Source organism: Ranitomeya variabilis, chromosome 2, assembly GCF_051348905.1.
Source record: "Ranitomeya variabilis isolate aRanVar5 chromosome 2, aRanVar5.hap1, whole genome shotgun sequence".
Taxonomy (NCBI): domain Eukaryota; kingdom Metazoa; phylum Chordata; class Amphibia; order Anura; family Dendrobatidae; genus Ranitomeya; species Ranitomeya variabilis.
The window spans coordinates 298,440,322-298,462,107 of record NC_135233.1 but is presented as its reverse complement, the minus strand read 5'-3'; the positions used below and the strand labels follow the sequence as shown (position 1 = coordinate 298,462,107).

Below are 21,786 nucleotides of genomic sequence, written 5' to 3'. Positions count from 1 at the left end.
TAGACTGTATGGGCCCGGCCCCTGTAAGGGGGTCCTGCCTCTAGGTAGACTGTATGGGCCCTGTAAGGGGGTCCTGCCTCTAGGGGAGACTCTGGAATAATGGCTGCCGTGTACTATGATGTTCTGTCGTTAGCCTTCAGTTATCCCCGCGCTGATTGGCTGAGAGCGCCGGACGGACTGGCAGAGGGCGCGGCTGCTCGGAGCAGTACGGTAGAGGCCGGGCCGGCTGCCCGCGTAGTGCGGTGATTACGGCAGCTGCTGATGCCAATGATGAGTCAGAGTGTTTGGTGCTGATGCTGCTGCCATTTCATCAGCTCGGTGCGGGCAGCAGCTCTCCATCACTCCGCGGCCCGGGCCTGCATTGTCTCCCGGGCACCGCCATCGCCAGCCTCGGCCGTTAGTAGCTGCGTTCTCCTCAGCTGACATTCCGCGGCCGGTGCATGTGCTGATCCCGGCGGCCATCACTCCGAGGTAGGCGCCCGGCTCCGCTGCTTTGTCCGGTGCACCGCCCTGCAGCCGCCACCGCGCAATGTGCGCGCCCGCCGCGGTAACCCCTCATATGCCGGCGATCACCGCCCCGCCAGCCCAGGCCTGTGCATAATACTCCTCAGCGGCAAGATGTCTGCCGCCTGCCCTTCCATCACGGCTGCGCCGATCACACCCCTCCACTGATCCCTGCCCTCCACTGATCCCTGCCCTCCGCTCACCTGACACCTGGCTGCATCGCCCCCTGGAGGCGGAGGCCGCCGCTGCACCCAGGCCACTGTCGGATCGCAGGGGTTTGTCGTCCGGTTCCTGAGGCCACTTCTTAGTGTCGGGAGCCATAAAGGTCCTGCATGTAAGGTGCCCCCCGTCCAGTGCTGTGAGGGGACCCTCGGAGTAAGGCTCAGACTCACACAAGGACCTCTGTAACACTGCAAGAAAGAAATCTTTCATCTGGAGGAAGCCGCTGTCGGGCCGCCAATCATGGAAGCAATCTGGTTGTACCAATTCCGTCTGATTGTGATTGGGGACTCCACGGTGGGGAAGTCGTGCCTGATCCGGAGGTTCACAGAAGGCCGCTTTGCCCAGGTGTCTGACCCCACCGTGGGAGTGGATTTTTTTTCACGGCTGGTGGAGATCGAACCAGGGAAGAGAATCAAGTTGCAGATCTGGGACACAGCCGGCCAGGAGAGGTTCAGGTAAGGGGGAGGTCACGTCAGTGGTGGTCCGCACACTCTGAGGCTGCGTATCCTTGTAGTGGGCATACGGTGCCCAGACCCCTCTCTCATACCTGCTCTTTACACAATCTCTTTAGTTTCGTAAGGAAATACATGTTTTTTTTTCTTGCCACATGGCCAGTCTGATTGGCCGCTTTGTGGGCACAGTGTGACCATTGCTTGTGAACGCAGCCTTGGAACAGGACCTATATAAGGGGGTATGGCGCCCTATTGTATTCTGCTATGCCTCCAATATATCATGTCATATTATGGACTTAATCGAACATATTCAGCTAGCGACGTACAGAGCGCCGCCATAAGGCTAGGGCTACACAGTAATGAACGGAGCAGGAGCATAAGGCTAGGCTTACAAGGCAAAGTATTGAGTGCCACCATAAGGCTAGGCTAAACAGCGACGTATGGAGCACCACCATAAGGCTAGGCTACACGGCGACGTATGGAGCACCAGCATAAGGCTAGGCTACACGGCGACATATGGAGCACCACCATAAGGCTAGGCTACACGGCGACGTACGGAGCACCACCATAAGGCTAGGCTACACGGCGACATATCAAGCACCACCATAAGGCTAGGCTACACGGCGACGTACGGAGCACCACCATAAGGCTAGGCTACACGACGACATATGGAGCACCACCATAAGGCTAGGCTACACGGCGACGTATGGAGAACCACCATAAGGCTGGGCTACACGGCTTCGGAGCACCACCATAAGGCTAGGGCTTCACAGCGACGTATGGAGCACCACCATAAGGCTAGGCTACACGGCGACGTATGGAGCACCACCATAAGGCTAGGCTACACGGCGACATATGGAGCACCACCATAAGGCTAGGCTACACGGCGACGTATGGAGAACCACCATAAGGCTAGGCTACACGGCGACGTACGGAGCACCACCATAAGGCTAGGCTACACGGCGACGTATGGAGCACCACCATAAGGCTAGGCTACACGGCGACGTACGGAGCACCACCATAAGGCTAGGCTACACGGCGGCATATGGAGCACCACCATAAGGCTAGGCTACACGGCGACGTACGGAGCACCACCATAAGGCTAGGCTACACGGCGACATTTGGAGAACCACCATAAGGCTGGGCTACACGGCTTCGGAGCACCACCATAAGGCTAGGGCTTCACAGCGACGTATGGAGCACCACCATAAGGCTAGGCTACACGGCGACGTATGGAGCACCACCATAAGGCTAATGCTACACGGCGACGTATGGAGCGCCACCATAAGGCTAGGCTACACGGTGATGTACGAAGCACCACCATAAGGCTAGGGCTACACGGCAATGTACGGAGTACCACCATAAGGCTAGGCTACACGGTGATGTACGGAGCACCACCATAAAGCTAGGGCTACACGGCAACGTATGGAGCACCACTATGAGGCTAGGGCTACATGGCGACGTATGGAGCACTACCATAAGGCTAGGCTACACGGTGATGTACGGAGCACCACCATAAGGCTAGGCTACACGGTGATGTACGGAGCACCACCATAAAGCTAGGGCTACACGGCAACGTATGGAGCACCACCATGAGGCTAGGGCTACATGGCGACGTATGGAGCACCACCATAAAGCTAGGGCTACACAGTGACTTTGTCGCACAACTTAAGTTGGCTTGGTGTCACTGATACATGGTGGCACTACATAATTGAAGGGGTCACATTGTGACACCTACGCTGCCCCAACAGCAAAGGCACAAAAATTTCAACCTAGTCTGATTGCCAGTGACGTGCTTGTTGGGGTAGTGTGGGTGTTACGATGTGACCCCTTCAGATGTATCGCCACCGTCTATCAGCGGCACTGAGTGGCCCAAGCCTTGGCCTCAGGTCCCAAGTGAGAAACGTGTTGTATGGCACAGTACAGTTTCTGCGCATCTCAGTAGAATGTGTGTGTTAGGGTGTAACAAAGAGCTCGTTCAGATGGGTGTATGGTACCCCGACAAATGTGATACCAGAAAATGGTCAGATCCACTGGACAGAACAAGTGACTCTATAGGGCTTGTAGTGGTGGTGAGAGCCAGGTGCTGCCTCCAGATTACTGGCTGTCGGGCCGCCCCACAAGTCTATGGAACATGTACTGTGCTTAGATCGCAGTGACCGCTCCGACCGACCTGTGTATAGGTGATAAATGTATGATCCCGGGGGTCAGCCCCAAGAACAAGAGCCCCAAAGTCCCCTGTGTGAATGGAGCAGACTTATGGAGACAGCAAATACTGTTTGTAAGGTTAAGTGCACACTATGCTTGAGAACTTAGCCAAAAAATAAACTGAGTGCTGTAATGTTACCATAAATGGAGGCCAAAGGGGCGCTCTATTATCATCTGTCTGGCCGGATTGCATCTTCATACTGTATAATTCACTGTGTAGGAAAGCGATGTTTACAGAAGGTCACTGCAAAAGTGTAGACTTTACAATGGGTCCCTATGGTGGGCGGATCTGTGATCTGCTGGACATTCACCTACTGGGCCACAAACACTGCCCATCTGGAGCTATAGCGTTAAAACGGTTTCTATAAAACCTGTGTGCAAATTGGTATGTATTTTTTTTTTTATCTCTTTTTAATCAAAACCATCTGCAATGTTGTCTTTGGGAATGTTCCCAGGTGTATTTCCACTGTGGACCTAATGCATTGGAAATGCTGTAGCCAAGCAAAATAGCTGTGGATAATCCACACAGCTCACCCTTTAGGCTACTTTCACACTAGCGTCGTGCACTGCACGTCGCTATGCGTCGTTTTGTAGAAAAAACGCATCCTGCAAAAGTGCTTGCAGGATGCGTTTTTTCTCCATTGACTTGCATTAGCGACACATTGCCACACGTCGCAACCGTCGTGCGACGGTTGCGTCGTGTTGCGTCGGACTGTCGCCACCAAAAAACGTTGCTTGTAACGTTTTTTGGTGCGTCATGTCCAGCATTTCCGACCGCGCATGCGCTGCCGGAACTCTGGCCCCTCCTCCCTACACCTCACAATGGGGCAGCGGATGCGTTGAAAAACAGCATCCGCTGCCCCCGTTGTGCGGCGCTTCCACAGTATGCGTCGGTGCGCCGCAACGTCGCATTGCGACGTGCAGTGCATGACGCTAATGTGAAAGTAGCCTAACATTGCAAACATTCACCTCCTGCAACTTGTGATTGGCTGCAGCGGTTAGTCCAGCGGTTAGTCACCTGTTACAGGACATTATCACTGCAGCTAGAAGAGACCGTTGGTGACAGCTTCACAACATGAGCAGTTTGGCATTGGAGAGTGTGTTTGTATACAACGGGTGAGATACAGTATATACTCGAGTATAAGCCGACCCAAGTATAAGCCCAGGCACCTAAATTTGCCATGAAAAACTGGGAAAACTTATTGACTTGAGTATAGGCCGGGTATGCATTGTCCCCTCATCCCTATCCTGTATGCATGCCTCCCCGTCCCTGTAAGAATGACTCTTTATCCCCGTCCTTGTAAGCATGGCTCCTTATCCCCTATCCCTGTGTCCATGGTTCCTATAAAAATAAAAACACATCCTACTTACCTTCCCTGCGCGCCCTCGCTGCATCTCATTCCGGCGCCAGCAGCTCTTATGGCCGAGCGATCACGTGTCACCACTCATTAAGGTAATGCATATTCACCTCTCTCCACTCCCATAGGCGTGGAGTGAATATTCATTACCTTAATGAGTGGTGGGACACGTGATTGCTTGGCAGGAAGAGCTGCTGGCTCCGACCAGAACGAGATGCAGCGAGGGCGCGTAGGAAGGTAAGTATGATGTGTTCTGGAAGCTGCGGCTGTAACTGCGCGCTATAAGAGAAATGAATATTCACGGCCAGCGCAGTGAATATTAATTTCTCTTTAGCAGCAGGCACAGGCTTTAGCCGCAGCCACCAGCTCCTGCCTCTGTGACCCGCTGCTCCCCTGCCATCTTTCTGGGACAATGACTCGTGTATAAGCCGAGGGGTGCATTTTCAGCACAAAAAATGTGCTGAAAAACTAGGCTTATGCATGACTATATGTGGTAAGTATTGATCAGGTCACCAATATTCTAAGTAAATATATTTCTAAAGGTGCTATTGACCTGAGATTCTCTCCAGATGTCAACAACAAACCATCCAATCTGCACAGGCTAAGAAATCAAACAATAGATGTCCATAAATTATGTGTAATAGTGAGAAATGACACATATTGTACACACTTACAGAAATTTAATTAATACTTCATACAAAAGCCTTTGTTGGTGATGCCAGCTTCAAGACGCCTCCTGTAATGGAGAAACTAGTCACATGCATTTCTCAGGGGTGATTTTGGCCCAGTCTTCCACACAAACACTCTTCACATCCTGAAGCTCCCATTGGCTCCTTCTATGATCTCTGAGCTTTAGTTCTTTCCAAAAAATGACCTTTTGGATTGAGGCCAGGTGATTGGCTCGGCCATTCTAGCAGCTTTATTTTCTTTCTCTGAAACCAATTGAGAGCTTCCTTGGCTGTGTGTTTTCTTGCTGAAATGTTACCCCTTGTTTCGTCTTCATAATCCTTGTAGATGGCAGATTTTTATAAAGAATCTCAGTACATTTGTCCATTCATCCTTCCTTCAATAACATAAAGGTTGCCAGTTCCGTATGCTGAAAAACCTCCCCACACCATGATGTTCCCACCTCCAAACTTCACTATTAGTATGGTGTTTTGGGGGTGATATTCAGTGCATTTTGGCCTCCAAACATGGTGTGTATTATGGCACCCAAAGAGTTCAATTTTGTTTTCACCTGACCAGACTATATTCTCCCAGTATTTAACAGGCTTGTCTAAATGTTGCTGAGCAAACTTTAAACATGCTTGAACATGCTTTTTATTCAGCAATGGAGTGGAGCATGGTGAGAGAGCATACAGGCCATGGAGGTTGAGTGCATTACTTATAGTTTTCTTTGAAACAATTCTACCTGCTGATTCCAGGTCTTTCTGTAGCTCTCCACATGTGGTCCTTGGCTCTTGGATATCCTTTATGATAATTCTTTTCACACCTCTGTATGAAATCTTGCAGGAGCACCTGGTCATGGCCAGTTTATGGTGAAGTGATGTTCTTTACTCTCCTGGGTTATGGCCCCCAACAGTGCTCACTGTAACCTTCATTAGTTTACAAATTCTTCTGTAACCAATGCCATCAGTCTGTTTTGCAACAATAAGGTTGTAAAGGTCTTGAGACAACTCACTGGTTTTACCCATCATGAGATGTTTCTTGTGTGGCACCTTAGTGATGAGACACCTTTTTATAGGGCCTCAGTTGAATCAACTGATATTTTTCACTAAGTGGCAGGATTGCTTTCTGCTTACTTACAGATTTCAGCTGGTGTCATGACTTTCCATGGCTTTTTGCACCTCTCAATACTTTTACCTGTTATTTCTCATGATTACACAAAAAAATAAGTTCTGGACATCTATGGTTTGATTTCTTTCCCTGTGTGAATTGGATGGTTTGTTACCCACATCTGCTGAAGAATTTCATGTCAATAGCACCTTTAGAAATATATCTACTTTGAAAATATGTGTGTATGTATGTGTGTAAATATGTATATTTATATTTTACGGTGCTGTGGTTTTAGGCCAGTGTCAGAAAAAATGCTGCAGATTAGGAAAGCATTAAAAATAGAGGCATTAATAGCATTTATTTGCTAAAAGTAAGCTAAGGGAGTAAACAAACGGGAAATTGTTGATATTGACATTTTTATATATTGATGTAAGTAATGACAATGTGTATGTGCAGACCGACCATTAACAATGTGCTAGTTTGGAATAGTAACCAATATTTTTAATCTTTTTAATTAGCCTATAGAAAACATCTGAAACCCTTTCAGGTCAACCATGATGGATATATCAAAATAGTCTATTGTGGTAAATTCCCACTAGACAAGAAGCGATTCCAACTCCAAAATTCTAAGAATAAAAATAATTTTTATTAAATAAATAATAAAACAATGAAAAATACAATTAAAAAAGACAGGGCCAAATCCCACGCCCCTGGAAGAAGCGAGCAGCGAAACGGCGCCTGTCGGGTGTTGTAGGAAGCACAGCTCTGCCACACCGTCCCTTGCTCAGCATAAGCACCCACAGGATTCACTTTATCACCGCCACCCAGGTAAAAAAAACTTCTGTATATCCCTGTATATGGCCTCATCAGCTACACATAGTGACATTGTAGCAAGGGTATGGTTTTAAAGGAGACCGCTTTCTAGTGGGAAGGATAGGCTATAGTGCACTTGCATATCCAATTCTCTGGCACTTTCCAATATCCTATAATAGCTCCATTTATAATAGATCTTCATTGTATAATTGCTTCAAGATATAATTATCTATATTATTATTTTACAACAGCATATGGTCTACTTATTTGTGTAGTTATTTAGTGCATTATAAGGCTATGTACACATGCTCAGGATTTTTAGGGTTTTTTTTAGCGTTTTTTCGGTCGTTTTCCTCTGAAAAAATGCTAAAAAAAAAAGCTTAAATAAGCATGTCATCATTTTTAATACATTCCGCATTTTTTGTGCACATGCTTTTTTCCTGCGGTGGAATCTCATTTTGGAAAAATGGGGCTATGCCCACCATGCGGGAAGTAAGAGATCATGTGCGGTTGGTACCCAGGGTGGAGGAGACTCTCCTCCAGGCCCTGGGAACCATACACCTGTAAAAAAAAAAAAAGAATTAAGATAAAAAATCATGATGTTCTCACCTTCCTGCTGCTCGCGATGCTCCCGTTCCCAGTAATGCCTTGCGACAATGACCTGTGATGACGTAGCGGTCTCGCGTGATGTTGCGTCATCTGGAGTCATTGCTGCGAGGCATTACTGGGAATGAGAGCATCGCGAGGAGCGGGAAGGCTCCTGGGGCCGCCGGAAGGTGAGAATATCACGATTTTTTATTTTTTTTAATTATTTTTAACATTATATCTTTTTACTTTGATGCTGCATAGGCAGCATCAATAGTAAAAAAAAGTTGGTCACACTTGTCAAACACTATGTTTGACAAGTGTGACCAACCTGTCAATCAGTTTTCCAAGCGATGCCTCAGAATACCGGGTGCGGGCTGGAGAGGCTGAATCACCGGCCGGCGTTTTCCTGGACTTACGGCGTGCCGGTGACGTTATCCGGGGTCATGCCTTCTGAAGCTCCGTATGGGCCAGTACCTGGGGGAGTGTTCAGGATCACCAGGAAGAACATGGTGCCAGGCGCAGGTGAGTATTGGGTGGTCGGCGTGCGTTCCAGATGGCACATGCGCAGTCCGGCTGAGTACCTGCAAACACCAAGATTGACAGCAGCTGAGCTCGGAAGGAGGACGAATCAGATATCTTGAAGCTGGGTAAGACAGACTACTTAAAGACGGACAACTGACAGCACATCTGACTTGGCAAGATGGAGGGTGCTAGCCGTCCTGACGTCCAGTCCTTAGAGCTATCCACGGACCATGTGGGTAAATGTAGTAATGGTCACTTATCTGGGCTTTAGATCCAATAGCTACAGGCCCTTCTTTCTACATTATTTTTTAAGGACAAAGACATGCCTAAACGGTCTACTTCAACTCCCAAGAAGAAGGCTAGCAGATGTCCATTATGTACTGCCAGACTCCCAGAGAGTCATGAGAAGAAGCTATGTGAAGCATGTGTTGCTAAACTGCTTAAGGATGAGCAGACCTCCTTACTGACCAATATAAGGACCATGATCAGGGATGAGGTTCAGGCTACTGTCTCAGCATTAGTGCCTTCCCAATCTCCCTGTCCTAAGAGACCCAGATGGGACATGGATCCAAGTTCAGAGGAGGGAGAGATATCTGGGTATTCCGATCTGGACTCTGGGGACGGCGAGAGTTCTTCAGTATTACTTCCGGAAGAGATGCCTATTTTCGTCTGAAAATACAGACATGCTCCTACAGGCTGTTAGGAGTATCATGAAGGAGGAAGACTCCACGGAACCATTGTCAATACAAGATGAAATGTTTGGCGGCCTGAGAGTTCATAGGAATAGAGTGTTTCCAGTTAATAACCACATAACCGCAATGATACTGGAAGAATGGGAAGATGTAGGAAAGAAGCTAGTAGTCCCAAGTGACTTTAAATACCGTCTTCCTTTTGATCCAGAAGAGACTAATATATGGAGATATGGGAGTCCGTTCCAAAGATTGACATTCCTGTGGCCAGGGTCTCTAGCCATCCCCTTTGAGGACTCATCTGGCCTAAAACATCCGATGGACAAAAGATCGGAAGACCTCCTTAAGAAAGCCTAGGAATCATCTGCAGCCATTAAGAAGGCAAACATAGCGGCCACCTCAATAGCCAGATCTGAGTCTCTGGGTAGATATAGATAAGTTATAAAAGACTGGGATAAGCATTAAAGACAGGGCTCCCAGGGAGGAAATCCTGAAATCACTACCATTACTAAGGATGGCGACTGACTTTATGGCAGATGCATCAGCAGAGTCAGTCCGTTTTGCAGCCAGAAATAACGCCTTATCAGACTCTGCTCAATACCATTCTCAGGCCTACACGTATTTGGACCAGTTTTAGATGAGTTGCTTGAGAAAGCATCGGATAAAAAGAAAGGCTCTCCCGAAGAAAAACCAAGGAAAATGCCGTCCTTTCGGAGGACTCGCTCCCACCCTAGGCAGGACTATAAAGGAAAAGGGAAGTCTGTCAGATGGAGCTACCCCAAAGGTGGCAGGGGTAGAGGTTCCTTTCGAGAACAGGGGTCAAGACCAGGCCCAGAATGACGCCAGAGAAATCTGGGGAAGACTGCTATACTTCCTGAAAGGTTGGCAGGAGATCACCAAAAATCCTTGGATCCTGCAGACGGTTGCTCAGGGGTACAGGATAGAGTTCATCCAGGTACCTCCCAAAAGATACTGCCTAACAAGTACCCAGTCTCCAGAGGTCCATCAAAGGATTTTAAAGGATATACAAGAGCTTACAGAACAGCAGGTCATAGTTCAGGTGCCCCGTTCCCAACAGTTCCATGGACATTATTCCAGTTTGTTTTCCATAAAAAAAACCAGGAGGGGAATACCAAACAATAATAAAGCTAAAGCCTTTAAACCAGTGGGTAGCTTACAAAAGCGGTTAAAAATGGAGTCACTCAGGTCAATCGTACCACTGATAAGGAAAGACTCAGTAATGAGCACGCTAGATCTCCAAAGTTCTTATTACCATGTACCCATCCACGCCTCACATCAAAAGTACCTCAGGTTTGCAATAAAAGACCAGGGGAGAATACATCATTTCCATTTCCGGTGCCTGCCATTCGGTTTCTCCTCAGCTCCACGTATATTCACAAAACTCATGGCAAAGGTTATGGCCTTTTTGAGAGAAAAGGACATTCTCATCATCCAGTACCCGGATGACTTTCTGCTGGTGGCAGACTCACCACAACAGATGGAAAAGTCTTTAACAGCAACCACGTCACTCCTCCAGAGGCTGGGGTGGGTAATAAATTTGAAAAAATCAAGTCTCATGCCAGAAAAGGAAAATACATTTCTGGGGGTACTTCTAGACCCCAACCAGGAGTACTCATTCCTTCCAACACAAAAACAACAAACAAACAAGAGGCTCAAGCGCTGCAAACGCGAAAATACATATCTATCAGGAAAGCCATGAGGCTTCTAGGTCTAATGACTTCATGTATTCCCAGTATCCAATGGTGTCAGTTCCATTCAAGAATCCTACAACGGGAGGTCCTTTCAGCATGGGATGGCAAGAAAGCTTCGTTAGACATGATGTTGCTATCTGGAAAAGTAAAACAGTCTCTGTCTTGGTGGACCAGTATAGCAAACATCAAAGAAGGAAGACCCTGGAGAGTGTCCCCGTGCATAAACATCACTAAGGACGCAAGCCTCAGCGGCTGGGGAGCTCACATAGAAGGACGTTACCTCCAGGGGACATGGCCCACATCTGTACGCAACAGTTCCTCAAACCACAGGGAACTCTGAGCAGTCTAGGAAGCCCTGAGAAGGTGCCAGAAGTTAAATGAGCGTCACGTCAGGATCTTCTCGGACAAATCGACCACGGTATCCTTCATACTAATACCTAAAATCAAATTTTTATTTCAACCATTTAAGAATTAAAGACAAATACCACAATTGCCTGCAGCCCGCAGATCCAATAATTTGATTCTTTTAATAATATACACAAAAAACCCTAAATGGCCCTACCGGACCCTGATGTGCCCTTCATAACAGTGGAGGTTGGCACCCTAGCTTGTTCGCAATGTGGCGCCCCACTTACCGACGGCTCACCCTGGATGCAACCTGGCAATCCCTAGATAGATGTTGTTTGCAACCAGTCAATTACAAATATCCCGAAATGCAAGGAATGATAATGCCGCGGTGATTAGGAAAAGACAAAGGGGTGTAAGTAAAAAAAAAAAAAAACCACAGTGAAACCAAGGAGGTCCTTACAGGTTATAATACCAAAAATCAACCTTCTCCTCCTCAGGAGCCCAATTTAAACAAATACAATCAAATTCAAACCAAGAAACAAAAAACAAAAAAACAATAGGATACCCAGACATAAGTTGCAAAATTCAAGGGCAGAGGTCGAAAATGAAAGCCTATTCTGGCTCGCCCTCCACTCTCCCTGATTGGATTGTCCCTACCATGCTGCGGAGGTTGGCACCCTAGATTAATATGCAAAATGGGGCCCCCGGTCCCGTCGGCTCACCTCACTTTCCCTTCACACTTACCCTTTTAACTCTCCAAACAGAAAGGTAAAGGTTAATAGAGAATAAGGGAAACCACATGTGCAAGGGATGTCAAAAAGGTGGGTGTTAGGGACAATCAGTCAAAGGATAATAAAATATTGAGAAGGGTTTGTTATGTCTCCAAATATAATGGAAGAAGAAAGTATACTCATAAAGCAAATAGATGAGGCAGCGAATCAGGGAGAAGTCATTATGGGGGATTTCAACTACCCTGACATAAATTGGGGGCAGAAACCTGCAAGTCCAGCAAAGAAAACAGGCGTTTGACAACAATGAAAGACGATTACCTTTCACAACTGGTTCAGGACCCAATAAGATGGGGGGAAACTTCTAGAGCTGATATTGACCAGTAGGCCGGGCCACATATCAAATACATGGGTTGGGGCTCACTTGAGTAATTGTGATCACAAAATAATACGTTTTCATGTATCCTTTAATCAGATGTTTAGTAAAGGGGCTATAAGGACTCTAAACTTCAGAAAGGCAAATTTCCATTGTCTGAGGAGTGATCTTAGTGCCATAAACTGGGGCAATGACCTGAGAAATAAAAGTACACAAAGCAAAAGGGAAACTATTATATAAGCATCCTGAACAGGACCTGTGCCCAATATATATCCTAGAAATAGGAGGAAACCACTATGGCTAAATGACTTTTTTATATTTAGCTTTTTCCTTCCAGGATCAGCGAGAGTTAATGTCAATTTTTCCCCACTGGCAATCTGCAGTAACTGCAGTTGCTGGGTCAGCTGATATGGGTGGTGACCACTCGCACCATCCTTTAAATGGTCACCTGATACATCAACTGACTGTTTCTCTATGGAGACCAGCCGTGCAGTTGCAGCTCTCTGGTGTCATCTGCGGTATGGAGCTTGGCAGCAGTGTCTGGAAGCTAAGTGTTGTGTTTATTCCTTGTCCCGTTCGGGTTTGTCACTGTCCCGTGTGGTACTGCCTGCAGAGATGAGGCGCCCCTTGTCAGCCAGTGCACTAGCCAGGGCAGAGCTAGGTGTCGGCGAGGGACGAGGTTCCTGACGGTGGTGGGGGGGAATTACCCACTTAGGGCGTTAGGGGAGTGCAGGTACAGGCTCAGGTTGAAGCTCAGGTGGTGACCATCCCCCATTTCCCGATCAGTAGGATCCTCCATCCCTGTGTGTGTGTTGCGCGGTTCGCTGATCGACCCCTGTTGGGTCGTGTCACATCGTGACATTATCACCAACCCATATTTCTTCCTGTGAACCTATGGCTCAAGCCCAGGCTTTTGCCGAGCTGATCCAGACCCTCAATGATGAGGAGCTGCGGTGTCTGTTTATGCTGCAGCTTCAGCAGGTGTCTGGGTCTCGGCTCATGTGCAGGTTCAACCAGAACCCAAGATATGTCTCCCTGACAGGTTCTCTGGAGGGAGAGATACATTTTTGTTTTTTTCAGGAGTGGAACAGTGTGTGGGGATTATAGTCTCCCTTCTCAAAGGTGATCCCCAATCCTGGGCCTTCTCCCTGCCGATTGATTCACCATATCTACGATCTGTGGACAAGTTTTTTAAGGCATTGGCGCTAGTGTATGGAGATCCTGATGGCATCTCCCTGGCTGAGTCTAGACTCCGTAAAATCAAGCAAGGGGGCAGGCCAGCTGAGGAGTACTGCTCAGAGTTTAGGACGTGGGCCACTGATACGCAGTGGAACCCTGCTCTTAGGAGTCATTTTTGTCAGAGTCTGTCACCTAGGCTACAGGATACTCTGGTGCAGTACGCTACTCCTGGGCAGTTGGAGGCCACCATGGCCCTTTCTATCCGGGTCGATGGTCACCTCAGGGAGAGACATACACCGAATCTGCCCCCTGTTGTTCTTTCTAGGGAGGAGGACACACCGGTGCAGAAGGACGAACCTATGCAGGTGGGAGAAGTGTCTTCTCAAACAGGGTTGCCTGTGTTTCGCTGTGGTATGGGGGCATGTTTCTACTGTGAACTTACTGGTCATTACATCAATGTCTGCCAAGCTCGCGCAAAAGTATGTTCACCATCTCAAAAGCCGCATCCCCCTGGTCGTGTGGAGGGAGGCGACCAAGGTGTGTATATATCCTCCATCTTTGTATCAGTGTACCATTCCTGCTGAAGTAGTTGGGGAAGGGGGGGTAATTGAGACCGTTCCGGTGCTTGTGCATAGTAAAGCGGAAGTCAATTTGGTGGATTCTCGCTTTGTCCAGACCCATGGTCTAATGGGTAGGACGCTGGCGAGACCTCTTAGCGTTCAGGTAGTTGACTCTGTCCTACTCTGCCAGGGGAGGGTGACCCAAGTCGTAGATAATATAAACCTGCGTATAGGGACTCGTCATGAAGAGTCCCTGTCATGCTACATCTTGGACGGTATGCCAACTCTCATTGTCTTAGGCCTCGCTTGGTTGAAGAAACACAATCCGGTCATAAATTGGCGGTCCAGGGAAGTAGACAGCTGGGACCAGTCATGTAAGGACTGCTGCCCAGGAGCTACTGTCTCTGCCGTCTTTCTCAAACCTACCCCTTCTTCTCCAGTGGGGGCAGCGAAGGTGCTGCCAGGGAGTAGGTGCAAGACTCAACCCTCACCACAAGTAAACCCTGAGTCTGAGTCCTCTTAGGAGGGGTCAGTGGAGGGTGATGGTTCCCTGTGTGTAGTGAGGGTAAGAGTTTGGCGACACAGGGGGGCACCTCTGCTGTCGGTTCCTCAAAGAGTTCACCATCCTGTGGCAAATGCTGTGGCAAATGCATGCATGGAAATAAACATTCAGGTCCGGACCTGTGTGTGAATGTGTACATATTGGTGTCCACCAAAAACATCAGGTGGAAGTATGCTTCTGGGACCTGGAGTTCTAGGGTAATCAGGCCGTTTTGGGTGTCGGCCATTCTCAGCCTGGGGACTTTCCAGCTGGAGTTAACATCCCAGTTATGAACGTACACAACACATTCCACAGGTCAGCGCTCTGAAGATTTGTGGTGCCTCCGGAGCCTACGTTATTGCCATTTCCTTTGGGCTGCGTTTGCCGTAAAGCTGAGTATCAGGTGACTGCAGAGATGAACTGAACTCGTGGATCGAGGCGTTTTTCCCTGCTGTCAATCTGCTGGAACTGCAGAATTGCTAGGTCAGCTGATGTGGATGGTGACCACTCCCACCATCCTTTAAATGGTCACCTGATGCATGAGCTGACTGTTGGTGATAGTTTCTCTGGAGACCAGCCGTGCAGTTGCAGCTCTCTGGTGTCAGCTACTTCTGGTGTTTGGAGTCCTGTTTCTGTGTCATCTGAGGTGTGGAGCTTGGCAGCGGTGTCTGGAAGCTAAGTGTTTTGTTTATTCCTTGGCCTGTTCGCGTTTGTCACTGTCCGCTGTGTGGTACTATCTGCTGTGGTGAGGCCAGCGCCTCTTGCCGGCCAGGGCAGTGCTAGGTGTCAGGGATGAGGTTCCTGACGGCGGTGGGGGAAGGACCCACATAGGGCGTTAGGGGAGTGCAGAGACAGGCTCAGGTTTTAGCGCAGGTGGTGACCATTCCACATTTCCCTATCAGTACGGCCTTCCTCTCCCCATTTCCATCCCGTTGTGTGTGTGTTGCGCATCCGCTGACTAACCCCCTGTTGGGTCGTGTCACATCGTGACATAGAAGTGAAAGCATTAAAGGGGTTGTTCCCTTTCAAATTAAGTGTCCGCCTTGCCTGCAGTTGTTATAAAACAGACCGTGCTGTACTCCCCTTCCCTGGGTCCACTGGCTGGAGTCTGCCACTGATTTCCAGTGACTGGCATTGGCTGCAACGCTGATGTTACCTTGACAGCACGGCCACCTATCGACGAGAGCTCATCTGCTCTGAAGGAGGCGTTCTGTCTACACTGGCTGAGCTGCTGATTGGCTGCCACACTATCAAAGTGATGTCAGCGCCGCTGCCATTGCTAGGCAGAAACTCACATGTGGACCTGGGGACGGCAAGTACATGGAAGATTGTTGTTTTCCAACAAGCTTCAGCTAGGGTGGAAACTTAGAGGGGTTGTCCCCTTTTTAATATTGTAAAATTATTATTTTTTTATTACCTTTTCTTTTTTATTAAAACGGTGTTCTGTTTCCTTTCAGGTCCATCACACGTGCCTACTACAGGAATTCTGTTGGAGGGCTCCTGCTATTTGACATCACCAACCGCCGCTCCTTCCAGAATGTCCACGAATGGTTGGAAGAGGCTAAAGCTCACGTGCAGCCCTACCAGATTGTTTTTGTCCTCGTGGGCCACAAATGTGACCTAGATACACAACGGCAAGTGACAAGACACGAGGCAGAGAAACTGGCCACTGCCTACGGCATGAGATATATAGAAACCTCAGCCCGAGATGCCATCAACGTAGAGAAAGCCTTCACCGACCTGACTCGCGATATATATGAGCTTGTCAGAAAGGGAGAGATAAATATCCAAGAAGGCTGGGAGGGGGTAAAAAGTGGGTTTGTCCCAAACGTAGTGCACTCCTCCGAAGAGGTAATTAAATCAGACAGGCGGTGCCTTTGCTAAAGCGGTAGAAGTTAATATCAAGGTCGCCATTGTGAACTCTAATAAAATAACAGCCGTAAACCAATCTGAGAGAGAAAGGGTTCCCTGAAATTTGCTGATGGTACTATAGAGCGAAGGGAGGTTGGATTGTGGAAGAAAAAAAAATTGTAAAAAAATAATAGTTTGTAAAATCCGTAACCACATCTCAAACTTAAGGAAGCTCTTACATCTCTGGCAAGGGCCAAGTGTGCATGTCTATGTTTAGGAGTTGGGATTCATAAATCAATGATACCAAGAATTTCAGAAACATCCTAATTCATTTGATAAATTCTGTGTAGTTTAATGTTGGTAGTTTTATGCCGTGAGTTAATACCACAGTGTAATGGTCATTATATATAGTTATAGAAGAGGCAACCCTATTATTTACCGTACATTGGAAACGGGAGACATTGAAAAGTTATTTTATGGCTTCTAATGAAAAAAAAAAAAATTCTAATTTTTTTTTTTTTTACCTTAACTAGTTCAGTGGTCTTAAAGCGTTCGTTACTCACACCTGGCGGAGGCAACCGAAATAATACAATGGCTACCAACTTGCATTTCCAAGCTATTCTATGGCGCCAGCCTCCTAGTAAGTTGGTAATTTATGGCTGCTCGTCCTGATCTTTCAAAAATGGAACTTGACATTAGGTACCATGTAAGGTGCATTGGTGATTGAGCGCTAAATAGTTCTTACTTTGTAGAGTAAATTGTGTAATCAGACCAAATATTATCATAATTTGCACTATTTCAAAAGAAAATAATGTAATCTAAGCAATAGATTAAATCCCCATTTACCGTTATGGCAATACAAACTACATTCAGATTACAAGGTAACAAGATAAAGGAGCAAATTAACTTTTTGGCCTTTTCTCAGTGTTTGCTTAAAATACCAATACTGCCTTGAGACCAGGTATTGTTCAATACTTTCACGTGTTCGTTACACGCAGAAAACATTGCTGGCTGTATAGTGTAGAATTATCCATTTACAAGCTGTAATAAACCCGAACCTGTGAGATCCAACAACCGGGCAGAGTTCTTCTTCATGGCGTAAAGTGGCAGTCCAGGATTAGGAATCTGATTCTTTTCCATCATATACATGGGCAGCTCAGCTCCCTGACATAAAAAAGAAGGGCTAAACTGCATCCAAAAGACGTGAACATTTTTTTTTTTTTTGTAAGCTGATTATTTATTTATTTATTTATATATATATATATATATATATATATATATATATATATATATAATTTTATTCTGGAAAACTCCTTTAAAGATCCCAAACAGTCTTTGGTAACTGCATTAATATCAATGCTAAGCCCCGTGATTGGCTGCAGTAGTCAAGTGTGATGTAGTCCTGACCTCACCGCTGCAGCCTGTCAATAAAGACTGGGAGGAGCAGCATCAGAGAGGAAGTGCTAGAGCTAAGCGGATGATGTTAATGTCTACAGCTACATGCCTATAGGGAACTATTTAATCCCGTACAACCCTCTTAATAATAGTATTGTGATGCCTGATTGTTAGCGGCCCCTTCCCACCATGCTAAGACTCGGTCATGCCAGTGGCGAGCCAGTTGTAGGCGCTTCTATTGGATTTCATGCGGGACACATCAGTTATTGTAAGTGCAGTACTATACCCATGCGGTATAGGTTTAGCCATTATTATCAGTAGTCCTAAATTATGTTTTTAATGCACACAAATATGAAGTATGATTAAAAATTGGAACCTGCAGTTTCAATTGAGAGATGTCGGGGTGCTAGAGTGCATTCAACCTGCAGTTTTCGGGCTCCTTTTCCCATAAAATATATGTTCCCTTCTCTATAATCTCACATACCCATGAACATCTGCCAGAAGGATGCCATTTCCTTCATGAATTGTTCACCTTCTTCGCTCTTGTAGAATCCAACCCCAATTTTGTAGATTAATATGGAAAGCCTGGATAAGGACATGCTAATTCCATTCAGAAGGGGCCATTTTTTCAGTGATTATAAAAAAACAAAAAATGCCGGGAATTTCATGCCTTTTTTTGGCCAGGCTCTCTCCCCCTTATACAGAAGTCTGTAGAAAATACATTAAAAAAAGTTACTTAAAAGAAGTCTCAGCACAAAATGACTGTTCAAACCGAGCTCAGTGCATCCTTAGCATGGTCAGTTAAGTGCACCTTCTCACCTACCATACTTATTTTCCACCTATCTTTGCCCTCCTTTGTCTCCTATAGAGCCAGAGCTGTCAATCAAAATAGAGGGGGGCAGATATAGATGGAAAACAAGTAGGTGGGAGGGTGCACCAAGCTGTTTGGATGCACCAAGTGCCTGTGCTTAGTTTGAACAGTCATTTTGTAGTGACACACAAAAAAAAAAACACTTAGTGTTTGTATTGCAGTTTATATTTTCATACTTTTTTTTCTAGCCAACATCCATCTTGCTTTTGGGGGAGAAAAAAAATATCTTTTTTTTTGTTAAAAGCTGTGTGAATTTGCCCTTGATCGGCTTACTCCTTGTTATGAAAGTTAATATAAAATGTAAAAACATCAGGGCCCGTGGCCTCTGAACTTCATTTTCACATTTGGTGTGTGCCTGTGTAAAGGCATGGAGAGACTTGAAGATCCGGCCACCGATGAAGCCACGTGAAGAAGGTTAGACCTTTATGTTCATTGTACAGGCTCATGTGTTTAAAGGAATTCTGTCAGCACAACATGACTGTTCAAACCAAGCACAGACGCTCGGTGCATCATGGCGGGGCCAAACAGTTGAGTTGCACTTTCCCAACTAGTAGTCTTCCATCTATCTCCTCCCTCCTCTTCCTTGATTGACAGGTCTAGCAAGAGCCAGAAAAGGGTAGAGATTGATGGAAAACAAGTAGGTGGGAAGGTGCTTGGTTTGAACAGTCATTGTGTGCTAACAGATTCTCTTTAAACATTTTAAAACTGTCATTACGACCAAACAGCTTTACCTAGCACCCTATAAAATGATTTTCTTGAGGAACCTAGAGGAAAGCTAGCCAACTATTTAGGGGCAACACATTGATGTGGCAGTGACCAAACCAACCATTGCGGTAATACTACATTTCTTAGAAGCTTACGCCGTATAGCTGTACTGTAGCTGTAAAATCTGTTACATCGGCAAAGGCCTCAGCCCAGCTCTGACATGGACCATATTAATGAGGTGCGTTTCATAGGCGGCGTCTCATCCGACAACCCCTTTAGTATGGGCCAATATAGACTTGCCATTTTTCTGCAGGGGAAACCTAGGATAATGTGGTGGCCATTCACCTGAATAGTCCACCATGTAAGTCAGTGACCACCTGCGTCTTCTTGGCGCATAGATGGGGGTATCTAAGCCGGAGAACTTGTATGTCCACGTGGAATGGTAGGACATGTGTTGTCCCATTGTGAGACAACATGATTCATTGCTCTGGACTCATGATTAAAACTGAGTTTTAATATATATATCTTCTTAATAGACTAATGTTTCTGAACACATATCTCGTCCCTCTTAATGACTCGTATCTTATGAGAATAAATATAAGGATTTCCATCTTTCTTAGTTATTTTCTAGAAATAATAAGACAAGTTCTATACATTTCTATAAATAAAGAGCTTACATTCTAAAATGTCAAATCTGCATGTTGGTTTTGCGTTCCTCAGAATCTCCAGGATATAAAAATGTACACTCCCTTGCTTTCTGTTTTTGCACTGTAAATGTGAACATATGCTATCTAGCTGTATGTGAATGACAAAACATGCTTGTACCTAGAACAAACTACTGGTAATATGTGAACTGATAAAACTCGTAACAAGTCTCTGTGTTTATTTCATGTCCCAAAACCTATAAACCGGAAGAGTCTGGTTGGTGATAGCACAGATTACACCTCATCAGATGCATACTTACTGCACACAACAATGCAATACAATGGGCCCGAGCCAGACTTCCCTTTACTGAGAAAATAGGAGAGAACAGTTGGTGCTTTTAAAATTCTATGGAGGAAGGAGGAGGCGCTACAGGGAGACACAGGCATTCTGCTGCAAGATCTCCTGAAAACACAGGCTAAGTTTCCAGGGTGAATTTTTTGACGCTGAGTATTTAAAAAAAACAAACAACAAAACGCAAGTAACATCTATTCCTTAACCCCTTCATGACCCAGCCTATTTTGACCTTAATGACCTGGCCGTTTTTTGCAATTCTGACCAGTGTCCCTTTATGAGGTAATAACTCGGGAACGCTTCAACGGATCCGAGATTGTTTTTTCGTGACATATTGGGCTTCATGTTAGTGGTAAATTTAGGTTGATAATTTTTGCGTTTATTTGTGAAATTTTTTTTTCAAATTTTGAATTTTTATTCTGTTAAACGAGAGAGTTATGTGACACAAAACAGTTAATAAATAACATTACCCACATGTCTACTTTACATCAGCACAATTTTGTAAACAAAATTTTTTTTTGCTAGGAAGTTATAAGGGTTAAAATTTGACCAGTGATTTCTCATTTTTACAACAAAATTTACAAAACCATTTTTTTTTAGGGACCACCTCACATTTGAAGTCAGTTTGAGGGGTCTGTATGGCTGAAAATACCCAAAAGTGACACCACTCTAAAAACTGCACCCCTCAAGGTACTCAAAACCACATTCAAGAACTTTATTAACCCTTCAGATGTTTCACAGCAGCAGAAGCAACATGGAAGGAAAAAATGAACATTTAACTTTTTAGTCACAAAAATGATGTTTTAGCAACAATTTTTTTATTTTCCCAAGGGTAAAAAGAGAAACTGGACCGCAAAAGTTATTGTACAATTTGTCTTGAGTACGCCGATACCTCATATGTTGGGGTAAACCACTGTCTGGGCGCATGACAGGGCTCGGAAGGGAAGGAGCGCCATATGACTTTTTCAATGAAAAATTGGCTCCAATCGTTAGCGGACACCATGTCACGTTTGGAGAGCCCCTGTGTGCCTAAACATTGGAGCTCCCCCACATGTGACCCCATTTTGGAAACTAGACCCCCCCAAGGAACTTATCTAGATGCATAGTGAGCACTTTGAACCCCCAGGTGATTCACAAATTGATCCGTAAAAATGAAAAAGTACTTTTTTTTTTTTCACACAAAATTTCGTTTAGCCTCAATTTGTTCATTTCCACATGGGCAACAGGATAAAATGGATCCTAAAATTTGTTGGGCAATTTCTCCTGAGTACACCGATACCGTTTGGGCACGCGGCAGGGCTCAGAAGGGAAGGAGCGCCATTTGACTTTTTGAATGAAAAATTAGCTCCAATTGTTAGCGGACAGCATGTCGCATTTGGAGAGCCCCTGTGT

The 21,786-nt window shown here is 45.9% G+C and overlaps 1 protein-coding gene across 1 annotated transcript; it reads left to right on the top strand.

Annotated features, from left to right (window-relative positions):
- Window positions 1–202: 202 nt before the first annotated feature.
- RAB39B (RAB39B, member RAS oncogene family) lies at window positions 203–20,273 on the top strand. The gene is made up of 2 exons (XM_077285131.1): window positions 203–1,181; window positions 16,034–20,273. The coding sequence occupies exons 1-2, from the start codon at window positions 967–969 to the stop codon at window positions 16,458–16,460; spliced, it is 642 nt and encodes a 213-aa protein (XP_077141246.1). The 5' UTR covers window positions 203–966; the 3' UTR covers window positions 16,461–20,273.
- Window positions 20,274–21,786: the final 1,513 nt, after the last annotated feature.

What these genes read in the sequence shown, in the direction of transcription:
- RAB39B (XM_077285131.1), top strand. Translation starts at nt 967, where the DNA reads ATGGAAGCAATCTGGTTGTACCAATTCCGTCTGATTGTGATTGGGGAC. An exon ending in GCCGGCCAGGAGAGGTTCAG is followed by an intron (nt 1,182 to 16,033) that starts GTAAGGGGGAGG and finishes GTTTCCTTTCAG; the next exon opens with GTCCATCACACGTGCCTACT.